The following is a 23395-nucleotide window of genomic DNA, read 5'->3' as shown; positions in this document are numbered from 1 at the left end:
AACTTTAAAGAAGGCGGAATGGTAATGCAGAAGGCATTTATTTTCACCTGGAGAGATTGTGCTGCTCTTTTGTTCCTCTGAAAAAAAAAAAGACTTTCTGCGGTCTGAGAAAAGACAAAAGAACCACAGAGAAATATAAGATAGCAATAATTGAATGATGTCACCATGTTGGATGACTTGTAAAAAGTGAATGATTGTAAAATCTATACCCCAAAACAAATAGACAACCAAATACACCGTTCAGAATTTTTTTGGCTCAGAGCTAATGAAAACAAGTAAGAATAAAAGGCTGAAAAAAACAACAACTACAACATAGAATATAGATAGCTACACTTCAAAATCTCCACATTTCTCAAACCACTAATCCATGCGTCTCACTGTGAGAGGAATACCCAACCCGCAAATTTCTATCCAGCATTGTGCAAGCAGAAATTTGCGGGTTGATAATTTATATCCAATCAATATGTGACATGCCACCCACACCTTTATTTGTTACTCAGGGAATTTCCTCTACCGACACTGCCCCATTCCCAGCTGACTCATTCCTCTCTTCAGATCTCATTAAACAGTTGTTTACCAGACACACCCAGCTGTGTACTCGGTCTCCCTGACCCCATTGTAAAGAGACAGCAGACTAACAAAAGATCTCCTTTTTCGTGTCAGAATCAACACTGAAATTGAGTTTGTACTAACTTCTATAAATTAACTTTTATTGATAATAATGGTTAACATACATTCTCATAAAAAAACCCTCAAAAGAAATGTTTCAGGTTGGTTTCTTGTTAAATAGGGCATGTTAATGTGAATATTTTATGGTATGACCTTGAAAACTACTGGGTGTTAATTTGATAACTGTATTGTAGATTGCAGTAGCAATCCCTAAAATTATATATGACTTTCCCCAAAGGGAAAAAAACAGCACTTTAAAAGAAAGAAATCACATCTCTCTCTTTTTATTCACTTCACCCTCTTTTCTTTAGTTTCTTTCTGCCATTTGAGGAAGCAGGCACTAAAATATTCTGAAACTACAGCTATGCTGCTGTCTGTGTGCGTCATGGGGTTTCCCAGTTGGCAGCTACAGGAAAAGAAAGGACCTTTTGTACTCTTTGGGGTGGCCCTTTCTACAGCCAGCAACAGGAACTCCTTGATTATGCAGGACTCTGCAGCATGGGTCATACCTTGCACTTAGTAAAATGCATCTCCCAAGAGACATATTCACTACCCAGTTAAATACAAATAGTAGTATTTAAGTTTATTTAGTTCTATAGACGCCAGTGACATTAAATCATACTTCAGCTAAAGCAGATTGTGGACAAATCTCCCTTAGAACCACCCTTTTTCTCAAGAAGGATGCTTTGTGATTGGTAAATGGAAGGGGACTCTTCTGATAGCTCTTGGCATAGCCATTTTGGACTCATAGCTAGTAAACTAGTCAAATACGTGTAGAGGAAGAGCGGCTTAAAAATGACCACTGACCTATTTGAATTAGGGAGCATAGAAGAGCACCAGTAACAGACATGTAAGGGTTGCGTTGAGTAGCCTGCTATCAAGTGGTCAGTAATCTAACTCAGGTTTGATATTCTTACCAGCCAGCATTCTGCAAGCTATGTCGCTCTTGATTTGTGCTGAGATGTACCAGGTGTCAAGGCTCCAGCACATCTGTGAGCTGTATATCATCACACAGCTCCAGAGCATGCCTAGTAGGGAATTGGCATCAACAAGCCTGAGTGTTGTCAGCTTGCTTCGGAAAGCAAAGGTAAGTGCTAAGCATCAAATACATGCACATTTCCTTAAATCAGTGCTTGAGTAAGGAAAAGGTTTCTCTCTGGCATTTCCCCCCCCCCCCCAGCTAGGGAAAGCTGTGGTGTTCCAAAGTATCATTTTTTATTTCATGGTTGCCATCTGGCAGTAAACAACAATAACAGCAACAAATTGCCAGGGCTGCTCCTGTCCCTTTAGCAATGGCTTGAAGAAATTAGCAGATTAGCCTTTTTCCAGAATTGAGCTAAGCATAGCATCTGTTAAATCGTCAGCTACAACAGTGAAAGAGGGACGCAGGTGGCACTGTGGGTTAAACTACAGAGCCTAGGACTTGCCGATCAGAAGGTCGGCGATTCGAATCCCCGCGACGGGGTGAGCTCCCATTGCTCAGTCCCTGCTCCTGCCAACCTAGCAGTTCGAAAGCACATCAAAGTGCAGTGGAAGTAGATAAATAGGTACCGCTCTGGCGGGAAGGTAAATGGTGTTTCCGTGTGCTGCTCTGGTTCGCCAGAAGCAGCTTAGTCATGCTGGCCACATGACTCGGAAGCTGTACGCCAGCTCTCTTGGCAATAAAGTGAGATGAGTGCTGCAACCCCAGAGTCGGCCACGACTGGACCTAATGGTCAGGAATCCCTTTACCTTTACCTTTACCTTTACCTTACAACAGTGAAAGAGCTATCAGGAAATGATACCCGCCTCAAATATTAAGACCATAAAGCGGGGGTAGCTAACTTGTGACCGCCTTCCAGCTGTTGCCGGACTATCACTCCCGTTATGCTGGTCCATTGCCCATGCTGACAGGGGCCAGTGTAAGTTAAAATGCACAACATCAGGAGCACCACAGGTCCACCACTCTAGTCATAAAGTGACCTATCAAAAGCCTCTACCCACTTCTAACTTGGCCTGTGATGTTCTCTTCACAAGTCTATGAGAAATGTTACCGTTTCTTCTACCTCAGAATTGCCGAATAACTTGGCTTATTCTAAATCCTCTTGGTTTATTTGTTTTTCTTCTTGTTGTTAGGATAGGTTGCAATTTCTGCAAAGTGCAGGAAGAATGTATATATAGGTTGTAGCCAGTGTTAGTTGTACTCATAGTAGACTCATTATTACAATTAGTAGAGACAACTAACTTGGGTCCATTAACAGCACAGGGTTTACTTTGAGTAGGACAGCGCATTGCAACAGGCAAAATGAAGCATATGCATGTGTGCGTGTAAAAGGCAGACACTGGAGTAATAAGCAGTTTCTATTAGCGTCACATAGATGGGGTAACTGAGTGTTCCAGTCACATCAGAGAGATGACGTTTCTAGATAAACGTCTACCCATTTTAGTTAATGCTTTTGCCAAAATGTGTTTTTCTATAATATTCGAGTACCTCTGTATTTTATTTCCATTTCTTGCAGTTTCACAACTCTGATTGCCTTTCAAACTGGCTGCTTCATTTTATTGCTTCTAACTACTTAATCTTCAGTCAAAAACCTGAATTTGAAGACCTTTCGGGTAATTTACCAGTTTGCTTCCTAATCACAAAGAAGTTGATGTTTGGACTAATGCTAGGGTGGATTGGAGCAACTCAGTCATGCTTAGAGTAGTTACATTGATTTCAGTAGGTGTACTCTAAGCATGGTGAGGTCTGGATCCAGCTCATTATCAACATGAGTGCACACTGTCACTGATGTTATTTTAGCAGTGATAGGATGATATCTTGCCCACCAACCTTTAAATCGCCTAGAATCTGCCCTTCCAACTTTACTATGGAATTGATGGAGCTTTGTCAGACAAACAGGTAGTTTCATGAATGCATCAGGGGGACAACATATCTGTAATTGTTGATATGCCACACTGTGGACATTCATGACATAAAATTATGAAGAGGAATTATGAAGACTTAATTCAAGAAATTTACAGGTGTAAAGAAAAATAGAGGTCGGTGCATAACTTGTTCATACAAACCTACCCCCCACTCACTTGTTACATTATCAAGGGTAATACTGTAAACATTTGTGGTTTCAGCTTCATTTTACTCAAACAAGCATCCCAAGATGAGGGAAACGTAGCAAAGGATGCTGAGAGTAACATTTGTGGGAGGAGAAAGCTGAGACTCATAAAAATTTCCCTTCCAGCAAGGATCCAATGGGGGGGGGGGGACCTTCAAGGAATTCGTACAGCAGGGAAAGCCTGGAACAGCCTCCAAGAACTTTGAGTCTGAAGGAAAATCAATCTATGCACTTTATTATCAGGTGCCAAGTTTTGCATCCGGAGGAGAAGGAAGGAGGCCCAGGTCTAGATGGAAGATAGAAACCAAATTTGGAAGAGGCCTTTGTTGTCCACTATCTGCTTCCACACCCAAGCAAAGCAAATTACAATAGCTAGCTTTCTAAATGCTTTACAGTCCAGCTCCTTATACCACTTTATTTTTCATGAGAAACAAAATTATCTGGAACACCTATGACACTCTTATGTGAAACCCAAAAGTTCTGTAAGTCAGTATCTCATACCAGGAATAGCTGTATGTGTAAAGACTTCCACAGCATCTGGAACCCAGATTACACAGGGTTCCAGTTTGTGTGGAAGCCTTTGCGCTTATAGTCGTACCTGTGAAGAGTGCATGCCTGCAGATGTTTTTGCATTGTATGTGCAGTCATCAATGGGCAGGATTAGCGCACATGATATTGGGTGCAGGGCTAGTTGGCGCGACCCCATTCATGTGCTTGGAGCTCACATAAGTAAAACTTCTGAGTAGGGATTTGGTGGTCCAGGCACTGTAAAATATGATACTTTGGGTTCTAAAAGTTGTACAGAGTAGCACCTTTTGAATGTACATCCATTTTCTCTGCAGCCTTAAAAAGAGCCAGATTATATTGGGCTGACATAACTAGTATTGTATCTACTCAGTGGCGTAGCGTGGGGGTGCCAGGGGTGCCGGCCGCACCGGGCGCAACATTGGGGGGCGCGCGTTTGGCCGGCCCTTCGCAAGACAAAAGTCCATAAGGAAATCTCCGGGACAGCGGGGAAGCGCAGCGCGTCTTCCCCACTGTCCTCGGACCTCCTCCGAAGCCTGGCGGTGGGGCAGAGAGACCTCCTCCCGCCGCCAGGCTTCAGAAGGCTGCTCTGAAGGCTGGCGGTGGGAGGAGGGCTCTCCGCCCCACCGCCAGCCTTCGGAAGGCTGCTCCGAAGCCTGGCGGTGGGGCGGAGAGACCTTCTCCCCGTGCCAGCCTTTGGATGGCTGTCCTGAAGACTTGTGGTGGGAGCAGTGGCATAGCGTGGGGGGTGCAGGGGGGGCTGCCGCACCTGGCGCAACATCTGGGGGGGGGCGCGGAAGAGACTCGAGTGCTAAAATCCACGGGTTAGGGGGCGCAAATTACTTGCCTTGCCCCGGGTGCTGAGAACCCACGCTATGCCACTGTATCTACTAAGTCCATTAAACATGGCGTTAGATGAAAGTACATCACATATTGTTTTCAAATCCGTAGTGTGTTAGAATCTTTTTACCCTGTCTGTTTCCAACCCAAGTTGAGTGCAGAATGTATGAAACTGCAATTCAGATCTGATACAAGGTAGAACTTTACAGATTTCTAGCTTAGAGAGAAAAAGCTTCTGAAGTTGTTTAGAAATAGCATGCTGGACAGAGCAATCTTCTAACCTGATGAGAAATACATTTCCCTTTTTCTCATTTTAGTGGAAGAACGCAATTTTGTCGAGATGCATAGATGGCCTTCTAGTATGTACCTGAAACAGCTTGCAGAGTACAGGAACTACATTCATTCTCGAAAATGCCATTGCGTTGTAATGTAAACTGAAAGCTGATCCATCTTTAGTTATGAAGAGAAGAAAGTCAATTGCTTCAGGAATCTTACAACTTCACAAGACTGAAAGCAAATGCTGAGCTTACATGCTGTGAAACTATGATCTAATACTGCACTTGCTAATGAATAACTACTGTATTTTTTTAAAAGCATGTGAAACAAAATTTAGAAAAGCATAAGCATTTAACCTGGATGTTTCCCAATTCTGCTGCTGGGTCTAATTTCCTTGTATAGAGACATCAATTCATGTCATATTATTTCAGGTTTTTAGTGGAGTTTAGACTTATTTAGAGCCTGGAAATCATGTCAGCCCGTGATTGGGATTTTAAGAGTCTGAAGGAGATTCCAAATTCATTAAATGTTTGTAGGTTCTCTTTGTCTGGAAACTGTAGAACCTAATTTTGTTTGCTAGTTACTCTGTTAAGGATTTCTGTAATTTATTTTGGGGCCTTTTAAGAATTTTGTAAAAACATAGAGTATTATGTTTCTGCACTGGTGATTAGAAAAATGTACTTCCTGTTAGCATCATTAAATTCCTATGTTATGGTGTAAAATACATCACTATCTTTCTAGAAAATATTGATTTATGTTTTCCTCTCACTGAATAGTCTAATATATCTAAAATAGTGCCATTTATTTGCTGGTCATTATCCTGCAATGCAAAAGAAATGATCAAGTAATAAGCATTCTTCCACATTGTTTCTGGTGTGTGTATATATCCTCTACAAATGTGTTTCAATGTGGAGAAAAACCAAAACATTGTCACAACCGTGTAACGCTACTGCGTTTTTGCCAGCTCTTCCTGAGTAGATGACAAATTAAGTCCACATGAATTTCTCCAGGAAAATTCTCCCTAAAGGGGTCGTGTGACAGAAACGCTTTTCCAAAGTACCGTACATTGCATTCGGAGCTTAGCCAAGGGCATGAAAATGCAAGGGTTGGAAATCTGCAAGGCAAAGCTTATGGAGCAAGGTGACACTCAGCAGCCAGGTGTAGTCTTTGAAAACCCTGACCAGGGCTTGTTGCTTATACTTTGATGTCCCAGAGGCTGCCAGAGAGAAGAAAGGAGCCAGCTGGACAGATCGGCTTTGGCCACTTTGGAGCTAGACATTGCAGATTCCAGGGGATCCAGGCATGCTACTGCGATCAGACTGCCACCCCAGTCTCCCAGTCACCAAAGTTTAATTCACAAGCCCTGGCTTTTCCTTTTTACACATCTCCAGACGTATGATTTCCCAGCAAGATTCTCCTGTCCTTTGTCAGTTTCTTCCAGAGAGGTCCTGCGTGTAGCCACCCCGCATCCAGTCTGCATGCCTGGACTGGCCAGCATCCAGAGGGCTGAATCCCTACTGGAAAGCAGGAGCTGCCTCCCATTGGTTTTCAGTGGCATGTCCCTACTGAGACTATTGTCTGCTTTTGTGTGCATATGAGGCTCTATATATATTTGCCTGTATTTCCTCACCTATCCTCAACACCTGTGTGCACATCCAAAGGCTACCACATTGTACCTTCCACATGCGCAAACATGTTGTAGGTGTAGGATCCTGCTGATGTCACCAGAGATGAGATTTACACCAAGCGTTCCTCCCTTACAGCCCACATGCATTTCAGTGGCCCTTGTAAATAGTGTTTTCTATTAGGTTTTTAACCTTTTTTTAAAAAATCGAAGCATTTGTGGATCTCTTACTAGAAACTAATATCCAGCAGTGTGGTTTTTATGGAGGCCAATTTTAAAACACACACACACACTTGCTGCATTTTGCAATACATTTTCCGCAGGTCAGCAAGGCAAGCATGACAGTTTCCCTTCTAAATGTCTAATGATTTGTTAAGTATGCAAGCACACAAAATAGGTTGTAATTCCTTACTTGCACTCTGTACTTGCATGTATTAGATACAACATTGCATACTACAAACAAGCACAGCGGCTCAAATGGATCTGATAATTTGTTGCGGTGATGTTGACAAGTAACCTTGGAAATAATGGGAGGAATTCATTGTTGCGCTGAGGCGATAGTTTTGTCATTTTGGCTTGCCAGACAGAATGGTACCCCCCCCCCTTTCCCTGTGTGCTACTCCAGGGGTTCTCACAAGTAAATTTTGGGGGCATGGAGTGGGAGGGAGGAGAAGAGGGAAAGCCCCATTGTGCAAGGCTTTTGTGTAGGACTTCCGCTAATGTGACTCAGTCATTGAATTCCGCCCGGGCTTGAACATTTTTAAAATTAAGATTTATTGTAAACAATTTCTTCACTTGAAAGAGGATAGCCACACATAGGAGTTTGCTATAGATGTGCATTCTGCAATAAAAAAAATTACACCCCTAAGGCCCAAATCTGGCCTGCTATGGTTCAACGCTGTATACAGCAGTAATTGGATAGAACTGTGAAAGAAAGAAAACAGCATTAGTATTACTGCAATATGGCAAGTATAGCAATTTAAGAAGCTTTCTGGAACTGAGGGGAACTAGTTAGTTTTTTTGGGGGGGTTAGGATTAGAAACCACATATGGGTCACCTGTTTGTGTTCCTCGATGCTCTTGCAGATGGTGTACGGCCCTGGCTGGATTAGGAAAAATGCATAGTTGAATCAGTTTAGAATTAGTATGAACATGTATGAATTAGTTTAGCTTGAAAATTAGCAAGCCATGATTTGGTTTTAATATATAAATAAATCGAGAAACTCCTGGGTAGCTTAGACTCCTGGGTCTGCTGAATGAACCACAAAAAGGCAGAAAAGCTTCCAGATTCCCTTATAGGCAAATGCATTGTACCATAATCCCGGCTCAGATAGTCAAACCCTGCCCTCCCATCTGCAAACACATGATAGCAACTTGTAACTTTCCTAAAGTTTCCTACAGTGGTTTCATGGGGCAATTGATGTAAGTCTATTTTAGAAGACACCTAGTAGATTTCACATTTCTAAATATACAGTTATTAATTAATATGCAGGTATTGTAAGTAGCATTCAAGAGAGTTCACACTGAAGGGATTACTTCGATGTCTATTTTTATTTAAATAATAATAATTTCTGATAACAGACTCTTATAATTTCTTAAAGTGAAATTATGAACATGGGCCAGCATGGAGATGTATAGAGAGCCAACCTTAAGATACAAGAATCTTTGTTGTAGTCTTGTCACATGGATGAGAGTGTTTGTAGCTCAAAGAAACACTTATTTTATTATGGCATGTGTTGGATATGTAATAATAATTTCACATGTTAGCTGGTGCTTAAAATTTACAAGATTTTAAATTTAATATTTAACTCAATAAAATGTTTCTACTAAGTGTTCATCTCATGTGCTTATTTATCCATTAAATAGCTATAGTTCAAACTATACTCAGTGTGTATTTGATCATCTTTAGAAATGAAAGAAAAAAAAATCAGTTTCATGTTAGATGAAGTCTAACATATTTCACAGTAAATTTGTATTATATTGATACTTCGTTGTGCCGCATACTAGGAGTGTGCACTGCATTAAAACAAAACTTCCAAGACAATGCACTCGTCTCAGAAGGATTAAGGTCTTAACCAGAGCAAAATGGATAGCCTCACCTGCCGTACTTGCTCTGGTAACCTCCAGATTGGATTACTGCAATGTGCTTTACATGGGGCTGCCCTTGAAGACATTTCAGAAACTTCCAGGGCCCAAAATGCAGCAGCCTTATGACTATCTGGGATTCCATTTAGAATTCATATAACCCTTATTTTAAAATGACCGCACTGGTCGCCAGTTTGTTTCTGGGCCTAATTCACACACTCACATTGGTGTTTAAAGTCATAAATGACCAAAATATCTGAAAGACCGCCTCCGTTCCTACAGATCCTCTTGGGTGTTAAGACTGGCAGTTTCCCCAACCTCAGAAGTAGAGACAATGCCAATGCAGGAGAGGGCCTTCTCAGTGGCAGCCCCTAAGTTGCAGAACTTGCTCCCTGCAGAGGTGCATTGAACACCATAATTATTCAGTTTTCACTGTGCTAAAGACATACCTATACATTTGACAGTTTAAAGTATTTTTGTGGGACCAATCATGTATACTTGCTGCATCGATAATTGTTTTACTTCCCATTTTTTATAATTTACAAACTGTTTCATGGTTTTCAACTGTTTCAAATGTTGTAACCTGCCTTGGGACCTTATGACTTGCAACATAACACAGCAATCAGCCTTCAAAGTCCTGTTTTAGTTCTCCAGATGGAAATGGCCCGAGATGAAACGAAACAGCCTTGTTCATACTAAAGGCTATTATACAACCATTATGCTATGTGCTAACATATAAGAGCTTCAATTATGTTAAAACACATAATTGTACCTGAAGACAGCAACTTCAAAAAAATATCTGCAATTGCACAACTTAGCAGCTTTCGCAGAATAATCGCCTCTCCCTTTGACAACAAAGCACAAACTTCAATGGCATTCATGGGTGGGAAAATTAAGTCACCTTGCATTTTGTACGGCTGACAAGAAAATAGATTTCCACCAAGGTGTGTCACACTTTCATCAGAGGCACCTGATATTTGCTAGCGCTTTCCAATAACTTAACAATGCATGACTCAAAGGTATACATGCTTAAGAGCCCAGTGCTTCTGTGAGGTCCCAGTGTAGGCTTATATTTGGGAAAGCATGTGTAGAGCATTCCAGAGCTAGACTTTGGTGGCAGTGTATGCTCCTCAGGATCCATGCACATGCCCCAAGGGATGGATCCTGTGTCTTCCCACTCAGTTCTTTGTCAGTTACAACAATAGCATCAAAAGGCATCTCAGGTGAAGGGCTGTGGAATGCTCTAGGCTCAATCTGTGGCATCTCTGGGTAGGTTGATGAAGGGTTGGCTAAGACACAGTGACTGGCCCAAGCTCAGTCTGTGAGCTCAGTGGAGACTGGAATCCAAGTCTCCCCTGTACCGATTTGTACTCTCAAATTACCATAGCAGAAGTAAAGGTAAGATAAATGCCCCCTGGACGGTTAAGTCCAGTCAAAGGTGACTATGGGGTGTGGCGTTCATCTCGCTTCAGGCCGAGGGAGCCAGCGTTTGTCCGCAGACAGCTTTCCGGGACATGTGGCCAGCAAACTGCTTCTGGTGGAATGGGACACTGTCAGAAACCAGAGCACACAGAAACACTCTTTACCTTCCCACCACAGCTGTACCTATTTATCTACTTGTGCTGGCTTGCTTTCAAACTGCTAGGTTGGAAGAAGCTGGGACAGAGCAACAGGAGCTCACCCCATCACGTGGATTTGAACCACCAACCTTCTGATCGGCAATCCCAAGAGGTTCAGTGATTTAGACCACAGTGCCACCCGTTCTGTAGGATAATTAGCTGTGTGGGGAATTAGTGGCATATCAGTTTAAGGGTGCTGTTGTTCTCAAATACAGGGAAATATTCTGACACCGAACTCATCACCTTGCTGGACAGTGCTACCCCTGTACAAAGCATAGGAGGCAACAAGTTGACTGATCACAGCCCTTAAAAGCGCAGGATTTAAGTTCCTTCTCTGCTGTTGCATTCCTGGGTGGCATGGAGTTATGTGACTGCATCCTCTAAATTCCACCAGCGTATTGTATACAGAGACGAAACTTTCCCCCCAGAAAGTAATTGTGAAGGTCAAGAGAACAGCTGCTAAGTGCTTTGCCATTAAGTACTACTAAATCTAAACATTAACTTTTGTGGGCAGGCATTGTACAGATCCCCTGCCCAGAGGCCTAACAATCTAGGGCTCACTAGAAGAATGGAGAGTCGTAAAAACTGAAGTATGCTGACTGATGCCCCACAATGCCCCAATGCACAGGAGACAAGAGTCTCAAAAGGGTGCTTTAGGATGCAACTGTAGCAAATAAGAATGGTCCTAATTTTGAGGCAGGGATTGATGACTGAGAGGGAGATACCCTGCCTTGTACCCTTTTATGATGGACTGCCCAATAATGTATGAGTATGGGCAGATAACAAAGGGCTCTGTTATTCTCAGCCTGAAGAAGGACCAGCTAACTTTGAGAAGTGATTGAAGGAGGGCAGGACGCAGATAAATGGAACCAAATTTCTACAAGGTGGAAAAAGCCAGGTGTCAATGTATGGACTCACCCATGTTGGAAGGAAGTGAACAAAGCTAATGATATTGGTTGTATGAGAAGGAGAAGTACGACCTACAACAAAATGGTGCAGTATATTCTCAGAATATACTCAGAACCCCAGACATTGCATTCCCTCTCCTAGTGGTTTTTCATTCCTAATCTCCACAAATTATCTTGAGTTCTGTGCCTCATGCAGCATGCGCAAACCTCCCTGGGATGTTTTCTGTGGCTCCCTTTAAGAGTGCTCCCCCCCAATCTGCAAACTTTGTGGTTCTCTCAAGACCACTGATGCCTCCCCTATGTGCATGGATAGTGCTGTCTGGGCTAGGCAAGGACCAGCTCTTGGAGAATGAAGATTGCTACCAGTGTAGATATGCATATAAATTATATAATAAAACTCCTTCTTAGTACAAGCATTTTATTCCACTGCATCAGGTTCTGACCGTCCCCATGTAAACTAGCAGAGATGGTGCATACTAAAACGTGCCAGAAGTTACAGCCACGTGCTCAGCAAAACCAGACAGTGACCAAAGCCTTCGGCCATCATTACTCTACATTGAAACACACCATAAGCAACATAGTAGATGCAGGATAAAGCGAGAGGCAGGCAGCTGTGATTTCATTTCCAGAAGATAGTGCAGTAGCATGAGGTAGTGCTGTCCTCCAGTCCATTGCTGCTCTGAAAATTTAAAAAAGGGACACATTATGAACACTGGAAGGTTTCCATGAAATGACATTTGGCAGCTATGAAGATCTTGAGCAGTACTTTGGGAGAAAGCTTGGTTTCAAAAAAGAAACCCATCACCACTGAGACGATTATACTGGAAATGCAATACAGTGGTACCTCGGTTTTTGAACGTCTCCTTTGATGAACATTTCGGTTTTTGAACGCTGTAAACCCAGAAGTAAATGCCTGAGTTTTCGAACACACCTCAGAAGTCGAACATGCCATGCAGCTTCTGCTGAGTGCAAGATCCTGGGGCCAAGCTGTTGGCTATTTAGTTTTTGGTTTTTGAATGTTTCGGAACTTGAACGGTCTTCTGGAACGGATTACGTTCAAAAACCGAGGTACCACTATAGTTGAAAAAAGAATATTAAGTGACCAATAACTGCCCTGGACTGTGCAAACCTATCTAAACTATGTTTTCTGCACTCTCTCTGTTGGTGCAAAAGTGTACTGAGATGGTTGCACACCATTATAAAGCTCTCACTTCTTTGCACAGTAGGAACAGTTAGCAATTTTAGTAGTTGCACTTCCTATTGCCTCCTCCAGTGAGTGATGCCCCTCTGTTAAAAGCAGAGGCTTAAAGGTTACAACCACACCATGCACTTAAAGCACATTGCTTCCAGCAAAGTATCCTGGGAAATGTAGTTTGTTAACGGTACTGGGGAACTGTATCTCTGTGAAGGGTAAACTACAAGGTAAGCTACAATCTTTGGGAAAAGCTGTTGCTTTAATTATATGGCGTGGATGTAAGTGCAACTTGAACTGAGGCAATGACTACACTTGGCAAGGACTGGCACTTATTCTGCGGCACAGGGTTAGCATAAGCTACCTCTAGCTGACTTGGAGGGTGAAGTCACTGCTCTGTGGGAATGAGAAAAGTTAACAGGCTCTGCAGAACATATTGAAAAGCTCCTTTCTCCAGCTGTTGCTTCCAGCGTTCCAAGCCAGGCTCCCAGACAGAAGAACATCGAGAATGCTTCCAAGGGCAACTGACCTGTGAAGCAGCTGTTCATTTCCAGAGCTCAGGCATTTGCAAACCCCTGCATGTTTCCAACCCTATTATTTCAAGTGTCTAGGCCTTCAGAAGAGCTGTGTGCTCGGCCTAGAAAAAGTATACCCCCCCCCCTGCTTCTGGTATGCCTCTTTTAAACTAATACAATTCAGGAAATCGACTGCCCTACAATATCTAGCTGCGAGCAGGATGCTGGCAAGCCCCGTTTCTCTTCATCTGATGCAGCATGAGATGCCAAGATACGTTCTTGCCATTTTAAAGTTGCCTCCTCATTCCTGCACCAAGATTCCTCTGGACATTTTGAAAATACTTTTGCAGCAAGCTTTTCTCAAAATAAACCTCTGTGCATGTCAGGAATCCTTTATGCTGCTTGTGGGAGCGGCCAGTCACATGTTTCTGCTTTGTGTGCAAGGAGTTGCATTTGCAGCTACTTGAGCTATGCTCGTCTTCCCCAAGCTGGTGCCCACCTGATTTTTTTTGTTTGTAGTGTTGTTTTTTTCTACAACTCCAGCCAGCACGGCCAACAACAACATTAGTTTAACTGGAGTCAAATAACATGCTATGCAAAGCATGCAGCTACAAATTTTTATTAATATGAAGCATGAGGGAATTGTAATGGGTACCACTATGCATGGGGAAAAGAAGTTTAAACCTTCCTTCCATCACCAGGATCACAACCAGAGTCCCTTCCTGTCACAGCAGCTTGCTTTATTAAAAAGCACCCAGCTACAGCTAATGGTTATATGGGGGTTCAATTGCAGCATGGGAGGGAAGGTTTAATCCCCCTCTCCCTATGTGCTACCTGATACAATTCCACCCACCCCAGTGTTAGAAACTCAGATATATATAAGCTAGGCACCAAATGGCTCCTTAAACCAGGATTATAGTCACCAAAACAGAATGTCTAGTCGCCATTTGGGGGCCAGACGGCTCAGAAGGCTGTCTTTTTCAATAGACCGTTTTGGTTCCTGATATTTGCTCTGATGGTACAGATAAAATACCATGGATAGAATTATAAAGGCTATGTTGTTGTTAGTGTGTGAAAACAGGCAAGATCCAAGGACCTTTCAAGGCAAGCTCCTCCAGATCTTGGAGATGTCAGGCATCATTCTGGTGTCTTTGTGTGGTCACAAGTGGCCAATAGCTGGTGAATTTTGAAAGTGCCACAGACCACTTACTGTAGTATTAAGCAAAATGAAGCACTAGATGAACTGCTCTTACATATTGAATGTTACACATAGTTTGGCTCACAGGGCTGCATCTGCATTTCTTCATCGTTCTCAAGTTGGCTGGATAGCATATCCAAACACTTACCTTCACAAGGCTCCAATCTTTTGCAAAATGGATGTAAGTTCTCCACTCCTATATAGAGTGTCCAGGTCTGTAAAGCCACCTATACACTTTTCTCCAATAAAGACACGAGGGACCTAGAAGAAGTAGTTAAAGTTGTTAGTTAGGATTACTTGGCAAAGAAAAAAGGATTTTTAGGAGCATAGTCTCCTAGGGAGGCAGGAGCTTAAAACAGAGCTATAAGAATGACAGCAAAGGATAAACGGTAAGAGAGAGAGAGGTGGCAGCTTGACTACTAAGTTAGAGGGATAAGGGTAGTGCAGGGCTGGAGAACTGGATCCGGCCAGCAGACCTGATCCTTATCTCCCCTACCTTTATGGGTGAAATTTGACAGTTGGATTGGAAGACACAAGATTTACCCACTCTGGAAGAATGGCAGATGAAGGTGATGGACTATATGGAATTGGCGGAAATGACTGGCAGAATCCGAGACCAGGGAGAAGAGTCGGTGGAAGAAGATTGGAAGAAATTTAAAGACTATTTACAGAAATATTGCAAAATTAATGAATGTTAGAATGATGTCTGAATGAAGTTAAGTGGTTTTAGCAGCAATGTTATTAAGGTGTATGTAAAAATGGATTGTTAACAGGTGAAAATCCAAACATAATTTATTAAGTTAAAGGATTAAGATAAAAACAAAGAGGGAAAGGAATTGCTGAATTAATTAATAGAACTGGAATACAAAAAAGGGAGGTGTGAGGAGGTCAGGGAAGCAAGGAAATGAAATGAAATGTAAGGTACGGAAAGATTGATGTGTTTTTTAAATGTTTATTATCTTTTTTCTGTATTTTGTATTTTTTTTTTTATTTTTTTCTTTCTTCTTTTTCTCTTTCTATTTATGCAATCTTTTCTTTGAAACTTTAATAAATATCATATAAAAAAAAGAAATTTGACAGTTGGGTGTGGCCAGACACCCAATGTCACAATGACATTTGGCGATGGGGTGCTTTGAAGTGCTGACAATTGCTGGGACTTGATAGTGTCACACAGGGCTTACATAGAATCCTGTGTGGTGCTTTGAAGTGCCAGGTAGCTGATAGTCAGAGTTCAAGGTGCAGAACAAAGCTCTTTGCAAGCCCTGGCTGGCTACAGAGTTCCTCATGGAGCTCTGATCCCAGAGACCTTGAAGTGCAAGGTCTGAGAGGCTGACAGGCACTTACTTGAAGTTCAGCTTTTCTCCTGCGTTCCCTATGGGGAACTACGTAAGGCAGCCGTTGCCAGCTGGTTTGCTCTCACTCTCAGTCAGCTGACTCACAGTGACAACATGCCTCCCTTGCCAATGCACAACCAGGAGTGAATTTTAACGTTCCCAACTGGGCATTGGCAGCCCCTAAGCCGACATCGTATGTGATGTCAGGTGCATGCAGCCAGAGGCGAAGCAACCTGCTCCAGTACCCAGAGCGGCGCTCGTTCCAGGGGGCGTGGTGCATGTCCTGGGGGGGCATTCTGTCATCCCTCCTTTGGAATGGTACCAAGTGCGCCCCCCCCCCCGGAACACCCCTGCCTGCAGCAAGTTGGCGTGGGGAGGAGAAAAAAAATACAGCCTCCCAGGGCAAATTGAGACCCATGCCAGGCCTAATTAAGCCTGTGGATCAGACCTTCCTCACTCCTGGGGTGAGCAGGATTTCTAGGTACAAATCTGAAGACTCTTTCCCCTCACTTAGGGTGCCGGAAGTTCCCAAGACAGTATACAGTGATGGCACCTCTTCCAATAATTCCTTCAATCTGCTTCTCTTCCGTGCTGTGAACCATGGGATAGAATGGCAAGCAAATGGAACAGAGCAGCAGGGCCAAAGTCCCGCAAGGTCACATCTGTATCTTGCAGGCCATGAAGACACGTTTTTGCTGTGTGTGATGCTGTAAATTTCAGGGCAAGCAATACTAGTGGCAGTTCATCTCTTGAGGAAGCAGAAAAGACTGTTGTAACAAGAACTATTGCAGCTGGATCTCAGGTAACAGGAAATTTGCACATGACAAATTTCTATCAGGTGCAGGTGTGATTTACCCTCCCATGCACTACGGCAAAGGTCACTGTGCCATAGGCCTTGGAATTCATTGCCTAGATTTGCATAACTTGCTTTTTCCAAGGAGGAAGTGCCTTCTTAGCACAAAGGATTCTCGTTGCAGCTTGCAGTAACTCCCAGAGGGCCCCTATCCAGAACATTTTAAGAAGACCAGGGACATTATAAACTAGTCAGCCAAGGTAACAGGACACTTTTGTGCCTGCCGCCATTCTTGGCCTGAAGCTAATGTCTCAGGAGGTTTTACTCAACATCTGTTATCTGTTGCTCACCAGCACAGTATGAAACTCCTCACATGAAGACCCATTTTGTGGCATTAAGCTGTGGATTTTAATCGGAGGTGTTGTTCTCAGTGCAATAATGTTAAGTTTAATTAGATATAGGTCCCCACAATACAACAGGCACAGTCCCTCCTTCCTTCTGAAGTTCTGTGGTGCAAATCCCATTGAGGTGAATGGGATGGGCAACCACCCAACCACACTTCTATACAGGTTCTTTTCATTTCAGTGGGACTTGCAAACAGGGAATTCCCTGGGGATTTGGCTTCTACTGGCTCTCCAAGAAGAAGCCTATGAAATCAGATGAAAGGTCCTTCAGGATTCTGCTGCCATAGTGGCCCACCTATGGGAAGTCTCATAGAGGTAATATATACCCCATCATGAATGATAGCCACCAAAAGCTCTATCTATAAATTTATCTAATCCCCTTTTAAAGCAATTCAAGTTGGTAGTCAATTCCAATTAGGCACTATGTGAATTAGTGTACCCATTTGTTTGTCCTGAATCTTCCAACATTCATCTCCACTGGATGACCCCAGAGAAGAGGAGATAACCTTTTTAAGCTAAAAGCCTCCCAAAGCTTGTAACCTTTCCTCATGGTGATGTTGCTCTATAATTTGGGTTCCTCTTTCTTTGAACCTTTCTCCATTTCTACAGCATCCCCCCCTCCTTTTTAGGTGAGGCAACCCAGACTGTATACAGTATACCCTGTTGCCCCAAAGATTTGTATAGAGTTATTATGACATGCAGTTAAGTGCAGCTGTTCCTTTGTTTTACATCCAGCTCAGAAAGCGGAAACAGAAGTACTGGCCATTAACTTTATGCATTATAGGCAGCCATTCAAGAGACAAGGGCAGGGCCAGCAGAAATGTTGGCAACCCACCAACGGGCTGTGCCAATTATCATCATGATGGAGACACCATGCGCCTCATTTACAACTGGGGTGGCTCCAAGAAGCTGTTGGGACTCTAAATTCCCGTCAGGTCTAGCCAGCCTAGCTGATGGTCAGGGATGATGGGAGATGGAATCCAGTCACAAAAGGAGAGGCACTAAGGTAGAAATTCTGAAAACCTGTGGTCAGAGAAGCCAGCTTCATATAGGCAAGGGTATGGCCTGAACACAAAACTCACAGACTCTTCGCCCTGCAGTGCATAACTAAATGGAAGTCTGACTAATTGAGAATTCCAAAAGGGATTTACCTCCCTTACCCAACACCCTGCCCTCTTAAGAAATCTGAATTCCCTAAAGCGTCCCTGCTCCAGGCACGTTGCTCATCTTGAAAAGTTTGAAGGAAGAAGTTGCGTTAAGTTTCACAAAGGGAAGAAGTGGCAGAGGAAGGCGGACCTTATGGCTTCTCTATTACAACATGAGAATGAGCTTGTTATGTCTTAACTTACGCTATAGTTGCCACATATTCTTTTGGAAATAGTACAAGGTTTTACAGGAGTGATCTGTCAGGCTGCTAGTTTGGTCCACCCCTGGAGGGATTGGTTTTAAGTACAGTACTTAAAATACTGAAATATTTCAATTTCTGTGTACACTAGTTACAATATATTTCAAAAGAGTCACGCCTTACTAGCTATGTTTCAAAAGACTCGCATCTTTCTAGGTACAATGTTTCAAAAGACTCGCTTCTTAATAGTTATGTTTCAAAAGACTTACATTGTGTCTTACAAAAATCTTTCTCACCTATAGAAGAATTCTGGAAACTGTTCCAGAAGATGCGCATTCTTGCTGTGAGTGTCAAGAATGATTTATCTTACCCATCACATCTCATGTGACACTTGCTCTCACCACTACCACCATCATTTATATATACTGCTTGATTGTAAGAAAACAAAGCAGTTTACATGTGCCTATGTATCTTTTTTTTTTTTAAAGGGCTGCTTGGACTCTGTTAAATCCCACAACGGAAAAAAGTAGAGCAAGATGGTGTGTTAGCTTGCTAACTCCACCATAGCCTAAATGAGCATGACTTTGAACCCTTCTGCACTACACATTTAAAGTGGTTTGAAACCTCTACTGACCAGTGATGGCTTCTCCCCAAGAATCCTGGAAACCATAGTTTTTTAAGGCTGCTGATAATTTTTGGGAGACACCTGTTCTCCTCATAGAGTTAACAGTTTCTAGAGTTCCCGGGGAAGAGGGATTGGTTGTTAAATTACAGAGTTGCATCTCTGTGAGAGGAACAGGGGTTTCCCTAACAACTCTCAGCACCTCCCTCTGTAGCTCACCCCCTAACTTCAGGTGAGCTACAAGCAAAAAAAATACCTCACAAGGACATATGAGGGGCAACGTGGTCCTGAGCTTCTCTGGAAGAACAGAGATCTTTGCAAAGCTGGGTAGCAGAAGTGGCCCTTAAGTTATCAGGGCCACCTCAGCTACGCAGCTTTGTTTCTGTCCTATCCTCACCCCCAGATGGAGCTTAAGGCAGAGCACACAATTCCCACCCACCCCACTGTATCCACACAACAACCCTGTGAGGTAGGCAGCAAACACAAAACGCCCTATGGACCAGACCAAAAGTCTCTACAGTCCAGTATCCTGCTTCTCACAGAAAGTGACTCAGGTGGGGATGGATGGGCGTTAACGCAAGATTCCAGCAATCCTCTCGTCATTACATGGCAGCAGCACTGAGCGCAGCGGTATCCAAAGACAGATGCTCGTTTCCGCACAAAGTAGCCCCAGAGATCCATTGAGAGCTCAGAACCTTTTGCAAGGAAGTAGACGCTCAAGGCGGGGTCATTTCCTGAGCCATGCGTAAAAGGACTTCCAGTGATGTCCACATGTTGGAGAGCTTTTTCCAGTTGATGTCATGGGGGGTGGGCGGAGAGCCACTTCCTACGGTAGGGTGGAGGAATCTAAAGAGAAATGCACGGCTAGAAAGCGGGGGGGGGGGGGGAATTATTGCTTTCCTTCTCCCTCGCGCGCAAGAATTAGGATTATTGAAAGGAAACTCACTGTTCTGGCCCCCGTTATCTCCAAAAGATAGTCCTGGATACCAGACATGTCGCTTCGGGTGGTGAGATCCACATACTCGAAGTGCCCAGGCTTGAGGTGAAGTCCTTCCAGGAGCTTGACAGCGTCGTGGCAGTAAGGACAGCTCGACTTGCCGAATACAACCACCTTATCAGCTTTCAGCTTGCTGTTGACGAATTGCTGAGCCATTCTGGGACCTTCGCCACAAGCAGCCTCGCGCAACTGGAAGATTGCAGCAGCTCCCGCCGCGCTGTGCGATCTTTTATGAGTTGCAGCCGTCGCTCCTCCTTTAAGGGACAACACCCTGTAGGAGGAGCCCTCGTCCTCTCTTATCTGCGGCTTTCTTCTTTCTTTTTTTAAAAAAAGTCAGAAAGGACTATGAACAGTTGCCCAGTGGAAGCATTATGGTCTGTATTCCCTACACAAGCTGCGTGGTAAATAATTTCCTGGCGCGCCCTTAGTCCATTTTGGATGGAAATTGCTTGCTTCATAGCATTAGCATGGCTTTTATTTGTTTTGGATAGAAGAGTCTTCCTTGCAGCAGTCAAACTTGCTTCCTGAGGTGCAACTCCTACAGAACGGCGTGAGACCAAACTTCCAAGTAACTATGCTTCCACAGTTTTCTGTGGGATTGAAAGGCAGGCTAGAAATCCCTCTAATGGAATCGGAAGGGACCCTGAGGATCATCTAGTCCAACCCTCTGCAATGCAGGGGGAATCGAACCTGCAACCTTGGCGTTATCAGCACTGGGGTCTAACCAACCAAATGAAAAGTTTGGTCTGCAACAGAAAGTCATGCCTCTTCTTCCCTGCTGACATTGTATTGACTGGCTCTGCTGGGCTTGTCCCTGTGACAAAATAGCCACAGAGCTAGAAGCAACAGGTGCCTTGATGCAATGCACTTTCCAAGACTGAAATCTGAAACTAGAGTAGCCAGATGCAAAAGAAGGCAGGGCTCCTGTGTAGAAAATAAGAAGAAGAAGAATTCATCATACAGTGTATTTATATACTTATCTTTGGCCCAAAGGTTCCCATAGTGAACATGTTATTACAACAAAATATACAGTAAAGTAAGTGAAATAAACCAAGCTAAGCAGGAAGCCTCATTGAACAAGGTGGAATTTACTTTGGAGTAAACATATATGGGACTGCACTCTTCAGATCCTGGAAATGGGAGGGGGCACCCACCTTGGCCTCCAGATTTATGTATTTGTCACATTTTCATGTGTTTCTTTTTCTCATCAGGTATAACTGGATGCACACAACCTCTTATACTATGCATGGAGGAACAAAAGAATAGATCAAAAGTCTCACTAAGAGCTAGCAGCTTCAGATTTTCACCTGCCTTAGGATTTCCCTCATCTGACTGAGCTGGGTGCACACAACTGGTTTTGCCCAGATTGCAAGGGCTTCTCCTGTTCCTCCCACGATCATATGAAGTAGGTTATTCTGAGAATACTTTCAGATCAAAAAGGGTGTAACTTCTAACACAGAGATTGGATTTCTCTCTCTAAAAACACGGCAGGAAGGAAGGAGTCTGAAGAAACAGAGGAAATAACTTCTCTTAATATTATAATAAAAATACATAAAAAGCTGAGTTAACCTGCAACAGATTTTAAATGAAAAGGATTGCATCCATTGTTGGTTTTCTTCAAAGCAGACCCACTGAAATTAAAAGATCTATGTTGATCATCTTCATTAATTTCAGTGGGTTTACTCTGAGTAAACACACCATTGGAGACAACCCAAAGACAATGACATTTTCACAGTGCATTTCACACAGGTGACCTGAGGAACTCCTTGCCTCCGGAAGGAGCAGCATGCTTGAGCTGAAAACTATTATATAAATCTATCAACATGATTATAAGATTATCAGTTAGGTAAGCTGCCCATTACGTTAACGTACCAAACTGGATAGCAGGAAAAGGATTGTCCCATTTAGGACACAACCTCTGATCTGTGTATTGCAGTACAGGACATTGGGATGAATGAATGATGCATTGTTCTGACTCCCTGATTGACTAAGACTCCTTACATATGACAACTGCAGCTCTTGTGAGACTATTGCAAAACCCTTTTTGAAATGCAGTGTCATGAAACTTGGCATATTGTCAACATATAGCAACAGTGTCATCTCCACAGCCATGCTAGGAAAGCTGTGTCGCATCGGTATGTTGCTGCTAAACAAGCCACAAAGTCGGCGAATAACTCTGGACTGTCATTGCCTGTCATACTTGCAGTCCCATGTTTGTCATGTACTACTTCTTTCTTCTTTGGCGATCACTCATAGCTGAGTAAGATTGTCTTCCATAAACACGGTTTTAACAATGAATCCGTAAGTGACTGTGGAGGCCAATTCTGGATCCACATGTCCTTCCACAGTGGGGACATAGGTTTTCCCAGCTGTGGAGATGGCACATCGCTATCAGCTGGGGCCACATGGCTTCCCTGAGCCAGTCAATGCTCTCAGTTTAACCTAACTCACTTGTCGTGAGGATAATAATAATAATAATTCATTATTTATCCCTCGCCCATCTGGCTGGGCCTCCCCAGCCACTCTGGGCGGCTTCCAACAGAACACTAAAATACAATAACCTATTAAACATTAAAAGCTTCCCTAAACAGGGCTGCCTTCAGATGTCTTCTAAAAGTTTGGTAGTTATTTTTCTCTTTGACATCTGCTGGGAGGGCATTCCACAGGGCAGGTGCCGCTACCGAGAAGGCCCTCTGCCTGGTTCCCTTTAACTTGGCTTCTCGCCGCTAGGGAACCACCAGAAGGCCCTTGGAGCTGGACCTCAGTGTCCGGGCAGAACGATGGAGGTGGAGACGCTCCTTCAGGTATACTGGACCGAGGCCGTTTAGGGCTTTAAAGGTCAGCACCAACACTTTGAATTGTGCTCAGAAACTTACTGGGAGCCAGTGTAGGATAAATTAGGGATCACAGAAGCCTAGAACTGTGGAGTTGGAAGGGACCACGAGGGTCATCTAGTCCAACCCCCGATATGCAGGAATTCTTTGCCCAATGTGGGGCTCAAACCCACAACCCTGAGATTAGGAATCTCATGCTCTACCAACTGAGCTACCTGCCTCCCCACAATCAGCTTGATCGAAATGGGATACAAGCATGTGTACTGACAAAGTGATATCAGGGTGCAAACTTTAACCCAGATTTATAAGCTTTGGCCACCATCTGAAGGCCACTCTGAGTCTCTCCACATGTTGCAGGCATTATGTTTGAAGCTGTTCCTCGTGTGGATTAGGCACTTCTCATCAGCATAAATCTTTTAAGAAGAGGACACTGGAACGCCTCTCATATCTACGTGCAAAATCTAGAGGATGTGTGACGAAGCTTCCTGGGTCAGTGAGGGAGCACACGGGGAATTCTGAGGAAT

At 43.4% G+C, this 23395-nt stretch overlaps 2 protein-coding genes across 6 annotated transcripts in view; one reads left to right on the top strand and one right to left on the bottom strand.

Annotated features, from left to right (window-relative positions):
* The window catches only part of RHOBTB3 (Rho related BTB domain containing 3), a 36239-nt gene extending 27384 nt beyond the window's left edge, over positions 1–8855 (top strand). For 4 of the 5 annotated variants that reach the window (XM_083464536.1, XM_083464535.1, XM_083464534.1 and 1 more), the window contains exons 11-13: positions 1590–1756; positions 3168–3264; positions 5444–8855. In XM_083464536.1, the coding sequence (XP_083320662.1) occupies positions 1590–1756; positions 3168–3264; positions 5444–5559 (380 nt within the window). In that variant the 3' untranslated portion in view covers positions 5560–8855. Of the gene's footprint in view, positions 1–1589; positions 1757–3167; positions 3265–5443 lie in introns of those variants that run through there. The other variant, XM_083464538.1, reaches the window with a different exon arrangement.
* A 3183-nt stretch (positions 8856–12038) lies between these two features.
* Positions 12039–20270, bottom strand: GLRX (glutaredoxin). Its single transcript, XM_083464706.1, has 3 exons — positions 19987–20270; positions 14691–14803; positions 12039–12316 (listed from the first exon to the last, which is right to left on the bottom strand). The coding sequence occupies exons 1-2, from the start codon at positions 20191–20193 to the stop codon at positions 14693–14695; spliced, it is 318 nt and encodes a 105-aa protein (XP_083320832.1). The 5' UTR covers positions 20194–20270; the 3' UTR covers positions 12039–12316; positions 14691–14692.
* Between the last annotated feature and the right edge of the window lie 3125 nt (positions 20271–23395).

This window comes from Podarcis liolepis (assembly GCF_965112155.1).
Source record: "Podarcis liolepis genome assembly, chromosome: 11".
NCBI lineage: Eukaryota > Metazoa > Chordata > Lepidosauria > Squamata > Lacertidae > Podarcis > Podarcis liolepis.
The sequence above is the reverse complement of the archived record's forward strand: the minus strand, read 5'-3'. Positions and strand labels throughout refer to the sequence as shown.